This window comes from Ovis canadensis, chromosome 7, assembly GCF_042477335.2.
Source record: "Ovis canadensis isolate MfBH-ARS-UI-01 breed Bighorn chromosome 7, ARS-UI_OviCan_v2, whole genome shotgun sequence".
NCBI lineage: Eukaryota > Metazoa > Chordata > Mammalia > Artiodactyla > Bovidae > Ovis > Ovis canadensis.
Window position 1 is genome coordinate 64,139,383 of NC_091251.1, and position 13,513 is coordinate 64,152,895.

General features: G+C 32.7%; 1 protein-coding gene across 10 annotated transcripts in view; it reads left to right on the top strand.

Moving 5' to 3' along the window:
- Positions 1-11,941, top strand: part of ZNF280D (zinc finger protein 280D) — a 127,826-nt gene extending 115,885 nt beyond the window's left edge. For all 10 annotated transcript variants that reach the window (XM_069596422.1, XM_069596419.1, XM_069596421.1 and 7 more), the window contains 2 exons: positions 7,450-7,505; positions 10,010-11,941. In XM_069596422.1, the coding sequence (XP_069452523.1) occupies positions 7,450-7,505; positions 10,010-10,634 (681 nt within the window). In that variant the 3' untranslated portion in view covers positions 10,635-11,941. The remainder of the gene's footprint in view (positions 1-7,449; positions 7,506-10,009) is intronic.
- Positions 11,942-13,513: the final 1,572 nt, after the last annotated feature.

Below are 13,513 nucleotides of genomic sequence, written 5' to 3' on the forward strand. Positions count from 1 at the left end.
ATTATATACCATGAACAAATGGGATTCATTCCTGAAATGCAGGAGTGGTTCAATATATGAATATGATCAATGTAATAAGCCAAATCAATGAAAGAAAGCAATAAAAGCCACATTATTACCTCAATTGATGCAGAAATTGTGTTTGACAAAATTCAACACACTTGAATAATAAAAATGCTCAGCAACCTAGGAATTAAAGGAAACTACCACAACATAATAAAGCCATATAAGAAAATCCCCACAGCAAACATCATACTCAATTGTAAAAGACTTAAAAGATTTATTTATTTTATTTTATTTTATTTATTTTATTTTTTATTTTTTTTAATTTAAAAATCTTTAATTCTTACATGCGTTCCCAAACATGAACCCTCCTCCCACCTCCCTCCCCATAACATCTCTCTGGGTCATCCCCATGCGCCAGCCCCAAGCATGCTGTATCCTGCGTCAGACGTAGACTGGCAATTCAATTCTTACATGATAGTATACATGTTAGAATGCCATTCTCCCAAATCATCCCACCCTCTCCCTCTGCCTCTGAGTCCCAAAGTCCGTTATACACATCTGTGTCTTTTTTGCTGTCTTGCATACAGGGTCGTCATTGCCATCTTTCTAAATTCCATATATATGTGTTAGTATACTGTATTGGTGTTTTTCTTTCTGGCTTACTTCACTTTGTATAATCGGCTCCAGTTTCATCCATCTCATCAGAACTGATTCAAATGAATTCTTTTTAACGGCTGAGTAGACTTAAAAGATTTAATTAGAAGAAGGCAAGATAGCCACTTTCACTACTTCTTTCCAACATAGTACTGGAAAGATTAGTTAGTCAAGAAAAAGAAAAAGCATCCAAACTGGAAAAGAAGTAAAATTATCTATGTTGGCAGATGGTATCATTTTAGATATAGAAAACGCTAAGGATTCCACACAAAAACTATATTAGAATTAAAGTTAATTCAGCCAAATAGTAGGATACAGAGTCAACACACAAAAATTGATTGTATTTCTATACACAAGAAATGAACGATCTAAAAAGGAAATTACAAAACAATTTGCAATAGCATAAAAAAATAAAGTACTTAGGAATTAACTTACCAAAGAGGTAAAAGACTTCTACAAAGAAACTATAAAACCTTGCTGAAAGAAATTAGAGAAGCTATAAATGGAAAGACAATCCATGTTCGTGAATTGAAAAACAATATTGTTAAAACACCAGTACTATTCAAAGCAATCTACAGATTCATTGGAATCCTTACAGAAATCCCGAAGATTTTTTTTTTTGCAGGAGTAGAAAAACTCATCCTAAAATGTATATGGAAACTCAAGGAACTTCAAATAGTCAAAACAACTTTGAAAAAGAAAAAAGCAGCAGTCAAACATCCTGATTTTGAAATTTACAATGAAGCTACTATAAACAAAACAGTGTGGCATTAAGACAGACCCATAGACCAGTGGAATAGAATAAAGAGCCTTGAGATAAACCTTTATATATAGGGTCAAATGATTTTATAAGAATGCTAAGACCAATGATGAAAGGACAGTCTGTTTAATAAATGATGCTGGCAAAACTGGATATTCACATGCAAAGAATTAAGTTGGACTTTTACCCAGCACTATACACAAACACTATATACAAACATTAACTCAAAATTGATGAGGGGATTAAGTGTAATACCTGAAATGATAAAACTCTTAGAATAAAACAAAGGACAAAAGCTTCATGATGCTGAAATTGGCAGTGAGTTTTTGGTTATTGCACCAAGGCACAGGTAATGAAAGAAAAAAATTGTACAAATTAAAAATTTTTGCATCAAATCAAAACCACAATGAGGTACCATTTCACACCAGTCAAAATGGCTGTGATCCAAAAGTCTGCAAGCAATAAATGCTGGAGAGGGTGTGGAGAAAAGGGAACCCTCTTACACTGTTGGTGGGAATGCAAACTAGTACAGCCACTGTGGAGAACAGTGTGGAAATTCCTTTAAAAACTGGAACTAGAACTGCCATATGACCCAGCAATCCCACTGCTGGGCATACACACTGAGAAAACCAGAATTGAAAGAGACATGTGTACCCCAGTGTTCATCACAGCACTGTTTATAATAGCCAGGACATGGAAGCAACCTAGATGTCCATCAGCAGATGAATGGCTAAGAAAGCTGTGGTACATATACACAATGGAGTATTACTCAGCCATTAAAAAGAATACATTTGAATCAGTTCTAATGAGGTGGATGAAACTGGAGCCTATTATACAGAGAAGTAAGCCAGAAAGAACACCAATACAGTATACTAACACATATATATGTAATTTAGAAAGATGGTAACAATAACCCTGTATGTGAGACAGCGAGAGAGACACAGATGTATAGAACAGTCTTTTGGACTCTGTGGCAGAGGGCGAGAGTGGGATGATTTGGGAGAATGGCATTGAAACGTATAATATCATATGTGAAACAAATCGCCAGTCCAGGTTTGATGCATGATACAGGATGCTTGGGTCTGGTGCACTGGGATGACCCAGAGGGATGGGATGGGGAGGGAGGTGGGAGTGGGGTTCAGGATGGGGAACACGTGTATACTCCTGGCAGATTCATGTTGATGTATGGCAAAACCAATACAATATTGTAAAGTAATTAGCCTCCAATTAAATTTATATTTTTAAAAATTTGTGCATCAAATATTCTATCTGGAGAATAAAAAGGCAACCCATAGAATCCGAGGAAATATTTGCAAATCATATATCTGATAAGAGATTAATATCCAGAATATATAGATAATTCATAAATACAATAACTACAAAAACCACCCAATTAAAATATGCATAAAGGACTTGAACAGATGTTTTTTTCAAAGAACATTTATCAATGGCCAATAAAAGGTTGCATATAAAAAGATGTGCAATGCCACTAATTATTAGATAAATACAAATCAAAACTACAGTGAGGTACCATTTCACACCCATTAGACTGGTTACTTTTTAGAAAAAGAAACATAAAAACCCCACAAAGTCTCCAGAACCAGAAGACAAATGATGATGATGATGTGAAGAGATTGGAGACCTTGTGCACTTGAGTGAGTGAAAGTTGCTCAGTCGTGTCTGACTCTTTGCAAATCCATGACCTATACAGTCCATGGGATTCTCCAGGCCAGAATACTGGAGTGGCTAGCCTTTCCTTTCTCCAGGGGATCTTCCCAACCCATAGATCAAATCCAGGTCTCCTGCATTGCAGGCTGATTCTTTACCAGCTGAGCTACAAGGGAAGCCCAAGAATCCTGGGGTGGGTAGCCTATCCCTTCTCTAGTGGATCTTCCCGACCCAGGAATCAAACTGGGTTCTCCTGCATTGGCAGGCTAATTCTTTACCACAGAGCCGCCAGGGAATCCCAACATCACAATTTTTGGTACCACTATACTGAGCTAGGAAGTGTACGATAATTTTCTTTCCTATACTTTATTTTGTTTTTTCTGGGGTAAAATTATATTTTTACTGATTTGTTTACTCTTCTGTGCACCTAATGCTGTTTTTTAAATGCTGCAGTTTGTTCAGTATCTGGAAGTATTTTTTCAGAATGTTCACACACATCCAAAAAAATTGTTGAATCTGGAGATCTCTTTTGTTGGCTTTAGTTTAAACTAGTTACTCTCTAAGCTTGATGCGTAGTTTGTTGATCAAAATTTTACTTTGCCACTTTGTTGTGTTGGATGTCCTGTTTCCTGAACTGTGAGTCCTTCTGTTATTGTTTTACTCCTTATCGTGATGAAATATGTCCTTTAACAATTTCCACAGAAAGGTTGCATCTTTTTTCACTTCGTGTAAATTTATAACTGTATTTATTATAATGGTATTAATGGTTTGGCTGAATTCATAGAAAACATTTTTCCTATGCATTTTTGAAAGTATTGTTTTCATTATGTCTGATGCCATTTTTGGTCCACTTGGTGTTTATATTATTTTGTTCTTTGGCAACTTTAATGTTTATCTCAAGTGTTTTGAAAATTTCATATGTTCACCCATCATCCTTTTTTCTTTCATTATGGTAGAAATTTGATAAGCTTTGTAATCTTAGATATTTACGTTTGGGGGAAATTTTCTTGTTTTATTTCTCTGGTAAATTTTCACTTTTATTTTCTTCTCTGTTCTCTCTCTCTCTTTTTTTTTTGGAAACTCCTATTGATGACAGCTATTTCCTGCATCAACTTCTCTGTATGGCATTTTCTTTCTTGCCTTCCATCTTTTTGTCTTTTCATTTGGTCTTTCAAAAAAGATTTTCTAAACTTAATTACTTATTTCAGTTGCCATATATTTATTTTGAATTGCTCTTTAGTTTTTTATTTGTTCTTCAGTTTTCAGTTTTTTTGTTATTGTTTAATGGATATAATAATATATCATACATCCAGGAATATTGAATATATATAGCATATATATTTATTTTGTTTGCAGCAAAGTCTCTGATATCTCCTAGCCTCTTTCTTTATTCTCGTTTATTTTAATCTGTGTAATGTAAAGGATGTCTACACCTTGAATGTTCATTCATGTTAAAAATTAAAGCGTAAAAAAGATTATCAAAAACCCTATGTTTGTACAGGGACAGGTTGTACATTGTAGCATGCCACAGGGTACATTCCTATTTTATTTATTTATTCCCGTTAGTACTCCTAAAATTTATTGGTTTATGGTACTAGAAAATAAAAATATGAAATTTTTAAAATATTGTTACTTAAAATATATAAATATTTTCCTGAAAAATAACTATTTGCAAACAAAAGGAAATTTATTTAGAATAAATTGTTCTACACTTTAGCTTGTCTGTTTAATGTCTAGTTAAGCAGAAGGAAACTAGATTCTTGTGTTTCTGCATTCAGTCTGTTGTGGTATATTTTGATTGAAATATATGAAGAATACCCAGCTTCAGTCAGTACTTTAATAATCTTCTCAGATAATTGTGATATTCTTTTTATGACATCAAAATTAGACATGTGGAAATTTTCTTAAAGCTTTGTTGCAGTGTGGAATCTGATACATCACTGAACATTTTGTACTCTGTAGTTTATTAAAATCTACTAGTCAGGCTTGCACTTTGTTTGGATCTTTTATCCGTATGTGATTTTGTAACATTGTTCATTAGTCATTTAGAATATATTGGTTCACAAGTCACGTAGATCTTCCAAGTTTTGCCATGTTTCATATTACAAATCAGGTAATCACATTCATTAGTATTAGCATTTATCTCATGAAAAGTAGATGCAAGTTATCCTAAGATTTAAACTTTTCTTGAATTTTATTCCTGGAAACAAACACTGTTTGATTGTTTACTTTAATGTGACATACTCATTTTGTCAGTTCTGAAGAAAATGCCTTCTGAATACTCGGGTCTAAATATTCATAGTTTGACAGTCACTCGGGTCTAAATATTCATAGTTTGACAGTCATTCTTTAAAAATAAAAATGATGTTCCATGAAAAAAAATTTGGCCAAGTTCATCTTGCAACTAAATCACAGACCCAAGTGTTTTTAGTGTGCAGCAGCAGTACTTTATGCATGCTTGGTATTTCATTACACAGACTATTCAAAAGACATGTACTCAAGGGTTGACATTTAGTAAAATTAATTTTACTGCTGGTATATGCCAGTGGAGAATACAGTGACTGGTTCAATGTCAGTGCCTTGATTTATGTTAAAATGTCAGCTTTTTTACTCATTACTGCTTAGTACCAAGAATTTTAACCTCACATGCCTCCTAAAAGTGTCTTGGAGGCCCCATATGTCTGTGAACCAACTTGGAGAACTGCTGACGTGGATTATGTTGTGAAGGTTGCTTCATGGATTACTGTGCTGTATGACATGCTCAGTCTGCTTGGCAGTTTTTTAGACTTCAGCATAGGAAAATCAGATGCTGAGGTGACTTATTATTTGGTGGGGAGGATGCTCTCAAAGTCTTTGAGGCTGATAATTTTCTTCAAAGAGGAATCTCCTAGATTCCAACTGGGGTTGGTGGAGTGATGAGTGGTTCCTCTGGCTGCTAGCATTCTGGGAGCCAGGCAGAGAGATAAATGAGGATCACTTTATTCAGTTTATGGACCTTTACTAAATTTTTCTGTTTTCTTTCGGTACCTCATACCTGCCGTTTGCCATTCCTGGTGTTAACAAGTCCCTAGACAGTCTCCAGCTCAGAGACTTGGCCTTTGGCTTAAGCAGTAGAGGAAAGAATAGGTACCTGTTGTGTGAGTTGGGGAAAGAGTATTTAGATTTCTCAGCAGTATTCATTCTTTATCTTTACCTTTCATGTATTAACTATTATACTGAATTTCTCCAAATACCATATCTCTTAACTTCTCTGGGAAAATTTATTCTCTTTTCCTTGCACTCCCCTGTTTGAATGTTTAGTTATCACTTCCTCCACACTGTGAAGTTAATTTCCATTCCTCCAGCTACTTTCCATCTACAAATTTGTTGAAATCTCTTTGACAGTTAGTATGCTTTGATGCTTTCTTGGTCTTTATGAGTGGAAATTGTTTTATTTCCTTGCCCTCTTTTTAGTAGTGTTTTTGGAGAGCGGGGAAATACATGTATGTGATTAATATTCCATGATCACTTTCACAGACTTGAATCAATCACTCTTAGTGACCAAAAGTTGGACCTAGATTTGACGTTTCACCACTTAACTGTGGTTTTGCCTTGGGTTCTCTATTGATGCTTAACCCACACAGTCTTTATTCTCATTTGTAGAAATGGAGTTTATAATATCTAATAATGAAGATTAAATGAGACAGTGAATGTAAAGTTCTTAATATACTACTTCATGCATCATAAAGTCTCAATAATTTGTAGTTGTTATAAACTGTTAAGCTTGCCTCTTTCTTACTGAGATTTTATTGTATTCTTTCCTCCCCAAAAAACATTTGAAATAATCAAAATATTTCATTTGTATATTATTTAATATTACTTGGTTTGACAATGGAAGGGTTACCATGGCTCCAAATATAAAATCATAGTTTCATAAATGTTTTACCTAAGTACCTGTTTTTAGTATGTGTGTGTAAAATACTGCGAATGAGACTTATTCAAATTCAAGGTGTGCTTTACTAATTTTCTAATCAAGTAATGCAATTATGGTTCATACTTAGAAGAATCTAAGGAAAGCAGGTATTGTTATAACTGGGTAACTGTTTCATATCTTTGATTCAAAAACTTGGTACATTGAAATTCTTATGAGTTTTTTAAAAAACGATTTTTGAAATCCTGTTTTTAGTTTTAAGAGTTATTCTAAAACATACTTTAAGAAATTGTTTTCTCTCTTTCTTTGGAATACTAAGCAGCACACTTAAGTTCTTTTTATCTAGAAAGTTTAATATAATAAAAGTAGTACTTAGTTTTGAATATAAACTTATAATTTAAATATAAACTTTGTTTTGAATATAAAAGAAAAATGTTATTAATCATTTCAGGAAATTACAAGATCTAATTTGGCTGAAGGAGAAACAGAAACATCAAATTCTGAAAGGTAAATATAAGGAAAAGCTGAATCTCTTGAAATTTGTGTATATAAAATGATATTTGAGCTGTATATTATTTCAGTTATTTGGGAAAGGGCTATTTAAATTTTATATATGGTGTTCCTTTTAGTAATGACTTTCAATTAAAATCAAAGTTTGAAATTTTAATAGAAATATACTACAGATCCTTAGTTTTGAAGCCTTTTAAATATGTAGAATATATTTTATAAGTTGTTATTTTTCTTAGAGTACAAGTAAATAAAATGGTAATGGATTGCAATTGCCTCTGTTAAATGAAAATAGTTACAAGATGCTGCAGGTTATAAGATGGTGACAATTATTGCAAATAGTTTTAAAATCTTATTTTTAAAGTATTTTTTAAAAGCTATAAGTTACTTTTGTGGTAGGATCTCAACATAAAAGTTTCAAAATTCAGTGTTGTTTTTTTTTTTAATTTAATTCTTGAATAGAACACTTAGAACACGAGATTTCACTATTTTTTAGCAAAAGAGAATCCAATATTCTAATTAGAACTTTATTCCAGTTAAAGATGATTTTGTCTTTTAATTAAGTACTTTCCCCATTTCTGTCTTTATGCTGTGTGTTTTACCATAGTCTGCTTGTTAACTTGATGAGATTAATTAATCTATTGCCTCTATAAAGAAAATTATGGAGTAAGACCTTTTGAAGATGTTTCTTAGACTTGACCAGGACAATTATCTAGCCCTTTCTTTATCTAGCATTTTTCCTGGAATTCTGGATGAAAAAAGTTAACAGAATTCAACTAAGGACTTGGGAAAAAGACTAGATACATCTATGTTATTTAACATTTTCTGTAAATTATAATTAGTTCAGTAAGATCTGAACAAAAATAAGAATTTTACAAATTTAAATGAGGGAACTATTATAACTTTTTGAGATGATGTAATTGACCTGTAAGACCCAAGAAAATGAGCAAAGTATGAGAAATTAATCAAAGTATTAATTAAGGCAGCAGAACCATTGTTATATACCCATAACATGTCATTACAAAATCTAATGCATAAAATAGTTAATTCACAAAAATAACAATGAGAAATGTACAATTTAGAAGATTTTAAAGAAAAAATTTACTGAGATACAAAATAATTTATTAATAACTTACATGATAGGTCATTTTTTCCAAATTATGGTTAATGAGCACTTAGTTGAAAATCCAAATTGGATTTGATTTGGAAATTAGTGTGTTTCAAGTAGGATTCATATTTTTCTATTTATTAATACCATAATTTAAAAAAATCATAGCTGTGTTAGATATTACGTTGTTTCTGTATTCACTATTTTAAACATTGTTTTAATGAGCATCCATGTACAAATATCTTTTACTTCTTCAAACTACTAATTTAGGGAGAAGAGTAGTAGAATATAGGTGATTTGACCTATTGGATAATGAAGTGCAATGTTAATTTATAGTTGTTAAAACTGGATGGTATTGGCTTGTAATAGTCTAAAGACACATCAGAACAAAATAAATAGCAGAGAAACAGCCTTACAAATATAATTTAGTAAATAATAAATGACTTTGTGATAACATTGCTTTGATAGATGGGTACTTCATTACAAAAAAGTCTAAATTCCAGGTGGATTAATGTAAGAAATAAGATAAATATAATCATTAAATTTCTTTTTGGTAAAATAAGCATTGTTACATCTATATAAGGGACCTGAGACCATCTTGGAAATCTGTTTCTAGGCTTGCAGACATTGAAAACAAACTGTGGTTACCAAAGGGGAAAGAGGGTGGAGGAAGGATAAATTAGGAGTTTGGGATTAACATATATATGTTATTATATATAAAATAGGTAAACAACAGAGTTCTACTATATAGCATAGGAAATTATATTCACTGAATAGTTTCTGTTAACACATCAGCGTAACACATCTTACTTACTTATGTATGTCTGTATACATACACAGACATGTATACACATAAACCTATAGGTATTCATGTTTTATACTTATATATTTCTTACACATGTGTTCATGTTTTTCTAAGTTAGGCTGTTGCAAAATTAGTAAAATCTTTGTGAATGCTTACTTGATTTTGCTTAGGAAAAACATGCTAACCGTAAGAGGACATGTAAATCTAAAGAAAAAGAAAATAGGATTTTTCCCACATACAATCATTCCTTATTTAAAGTACTCTTATGAGTTAATAAGCACACTCATATTTTAACTAAAATCAAGTGAGTATGAACAGGTAAAGTAATGATAACTAGGACCAAAACTAGTGAATTAACTCCCCAGGACTCCTTTGAATATGTGACTGTGGAGTTCACTCTGCTGCCTAAGAAAATGGCCTCTTCCTAAATTGTAACATCATGGCAAGGACTGGGGACTTTGAATTTTTTTCTTTTTTTGGTGGGCAAGTGCGCCTTTTTTTATTTTTCAGAAAATGTCTTTACTTTGAAAATAAGTATTCAAATACATTGTATTATAAATAAATAGATAATAAGTAGCTTTATTTTTTCAGTAAACAAGATGAAGCTTCTTCAGAGGAAATAAAAAATGGATGTGATGTGCATTTATTTGAAGGCTCATCAACAACAAAAAGTGAAGAAGACGTATCCGTTTCAGATAAAGAAAATGATAACTGTCTTCAAGATCAGGAAACTGGCTCAAAGAATATCTTCGGTTATGATTCAGCTATTGATGCAGATAAAGTGGAAAAGGAAAAAAAAGTAGAGAACATATGTCAGGAAACAGAGTTGAAGATGTGCCAAAGTTCAGAAAACCTCATTGCATGTGATCAGATTGAGGATCGCAATGCTGGTGAAGCTAGATTTTCTTCCAAGAATATCAAAGATTTGAGGTTAACATCTGGTGATGTTAGTATTGATCAGTTTTTGAGAAAAAGAGATGAACATGAATCTGTTAGTTCTGATGTTAGTGAGCAAGGCAGTATTCATTTGGAACCTTTGACTCCATCAGAAGTGCTTGAGTTTGAAGCCACAGAGATTCTTCAGAAGGGTAGTGGTGATCCTTCAGCCAAGACTGATGCTGTAGTGTCTGATCAAACAGATAACATTCTTGGAGAAAATAGCCTTAGCACAACAGAGACAACAGGAGACCTGGTAGATGAAAAAGAAAGAAGTTGAAATTAACTAGGCATTCTAAGTTTTAGTGTACCAACAGTAAGACCATTTGGAACAGTGCTATCAGGTGAGCTCAGTGCTGTTGTTGCAGAGTGCAGACATAGAAAAATATAAGGGAGGTCATTCATATATTTTACCTGTATGTTGAGCCTAGGTTATTAAATCAATCCATCATTAATAGCATGACTAGGTATGAATTTCCAAGAAGTTTTTAAAACATGAGTAAGATTTAATGAAAGTTAAGTTTGCAATGAAAAAGTCTCATTTCGTAGTTTTCAAAGACATGGAACTTGGTGATCAATATGAATTGATTATTAGAATATTAGTTATGTTAATGAAGCTTTTGAAATTTCCATCAGTCCTAAGCTAAAAGTCCTTATTACCTGTACATCCTTTTCAATTAACTTAAAGGAAGAGATTTGGAAACCACATGCCTTTTGGGAATAATTGATTTAAAATAATAGCTGATTGGCGTTGTTAATGAGAGCTTCATTTTGAATATGATTCTGGTAAATGGAGCATGTTTAGAATGCTAAATTAGTTGATCTAATGAGAATTTGGATGAACATAAACTTAATTTTGAATATAATATAACATTCCAGACTGCCAGAAGCATGTGAACAGAATATTTGAATCTGTGTACCTCCATACAAGTGTTAGCCTGCCAGGCTGTAAGCTTACCTTAATTAAACTTTCAGTGAAAGTGAAATTATTAAAATAAAAATTTATATTTGTGCTTTTTGTCAGTGTGTATGCTGTGGAGAAATCCCTTGATGAATTAGTTGTATAAAGTAGAAATCCATTGTTGAAAATCCTACAGCTATTATGCTTATATTGTTTTAATGATCTTTAGAAATAGAACCATAAACATGGTCTGGAAACCAAACCAAAGTACAGATTAATGTAGATATTTGTAAAGCAGTAAACTGGCATGAATTCAGCCATGTTTAAGTGACTTTTTCTGTAACTGTAAAATAGAAACTTCAAATGGGACCTAAAGCAGGATGTAAAAAATTGGTTTGGGATATTTAGCCTAATTTATCCTTAAGATGGCTGCTAAATTGATTTTTTTTCAGTTTTTTTAATCATATAGAAAATAATAGATACAGAAATGAATAATATGAATAAGAGTAGTTTGCTTTGAAGTACTAATAAATTTTATTTAAAATGCTACATTTTTACTTCTTAAAATGTGCTTTGAATTCTTACACTTTGTTTCACTGTTAAATGTTTTAAATGGGTATTAAAATTCTGCTGTATATAGTAGTTTTTTGAGTAAATATTTGCAATAAAAATCTGTCCCTGAATAATTTTATTTTTCAGAAAGCTGTTTGAGTCAGATTACCTTTGGCGCCTCTAGAAATTGTACATTGTTCAAGGAAATTTCATGTTAAAGCTACCGGTAGATTCCATTCTGTATTCTTTAATTGATGCATGATTTATTTTAAATTGACACTTAAAGTACAGAGGGGAAACTGCTAATATTTAGAGAAAATAGATTTACTTTACAAATTCTTCTACTTCAAGAGAATTATAATTTAATACAGTTTTCTATCTCCTCAGTAAATTAAAGAGGCTAAATGGGCAAAATAAATTATTGACTTATTTTCTTGAATATTTGTGGGATGGGGGTAAATATTTTTATATTTCCTGCTCATAAGAAAAGGTGGGGAAAGAAAGACTTATTAACTGTCATCCTTCACCTTGTTGAAACATAAATCTATAGCAGAGAAGATTTTTGGAGTAACATAATCCTTAGAAGAGCAAGAAGATGAGAAAGTCTATGTAAGGACCATTTTCTGAATCTGATTCAAATAATTGCCAAGCCTGTCGCCTAATGCTGCAAAAACCTGGAGCACTGTGCCAAAGTAGGTCTCTAAATGATACAGCAATTCTTTGTGAACTCTGAGTAGTTCCTCCTCCTGATTAGATACCACTTCTGCTTATAGTAGTGGTATTTAAAGTACCTGATCAATGAATTGTTCATACCTATCCACTATGAGAAAAAGAACCTGTACCAGACTATAAATCCTTCACTGAGAAAATCTAGCAATGAAAAAAAAAAAAGTAGTTGAAATAAATATTGTACTTGGTAACATAACTGGTTTATGTTTTCACATAATCTCCTCATTTCTCATTGGGAACAAACAATTCAGATATGCAAACCAAACCTTTGAGAAGCAGTGCTTTAGCACAGTGGTCAGGAGACTTCTGTGTAGAGTCAGATAGTGAGTAATTGTTGACCATGTCATCACAATTATCCAACTCTTCCTTGTAGCTTAAGAGTACCTGTAGACAGTATGTAAATGATGGCCAGTTTGTGTTCCAGCAAAACTTTGTTTACAAAAACAGAATGTTGGTTGGGGTTGACCAGTGGACTGTAGTTTGCATTTACATGCTTTAGAGTGCTATTTTGTCTGGGAAAATGGTGCTCAGGGACTGAAATTTTCTTTGCCAGTAATTTATTTAACACTAGTTCACTGTGAGAATTATAGTTTATAATAATAATATTTCACAAGCCAATACCATATAGAATAATGTCTGTTAATAAGCTAATAAAGAAATAACATGCTTCAAACCAACAATGGTTGATTACACTATTGTTCCAGGCAAAGAAGAGATGAAAGAAGTAAGGTCCAAATCTAGTTGAGGTATACCTGTCTCTGAATTGGTTGTCTGAAGAGTCAGTCCTTCCAACTAAAAGCTGCATATCAGCTGACAGCTTAGGTCCCTTGCTCCTGGGGCACATAGTTCGGGGATGACAGCACCCGTGTTGGTAGGCAAGCTTTGCTGCCTCAGATGTTATAACTGCAGGGGCCATTGCATGACTTGTACCACTGCCTACCAGGAGGAGCCTTGTCAAGGCAGGAACAGATGTCCCT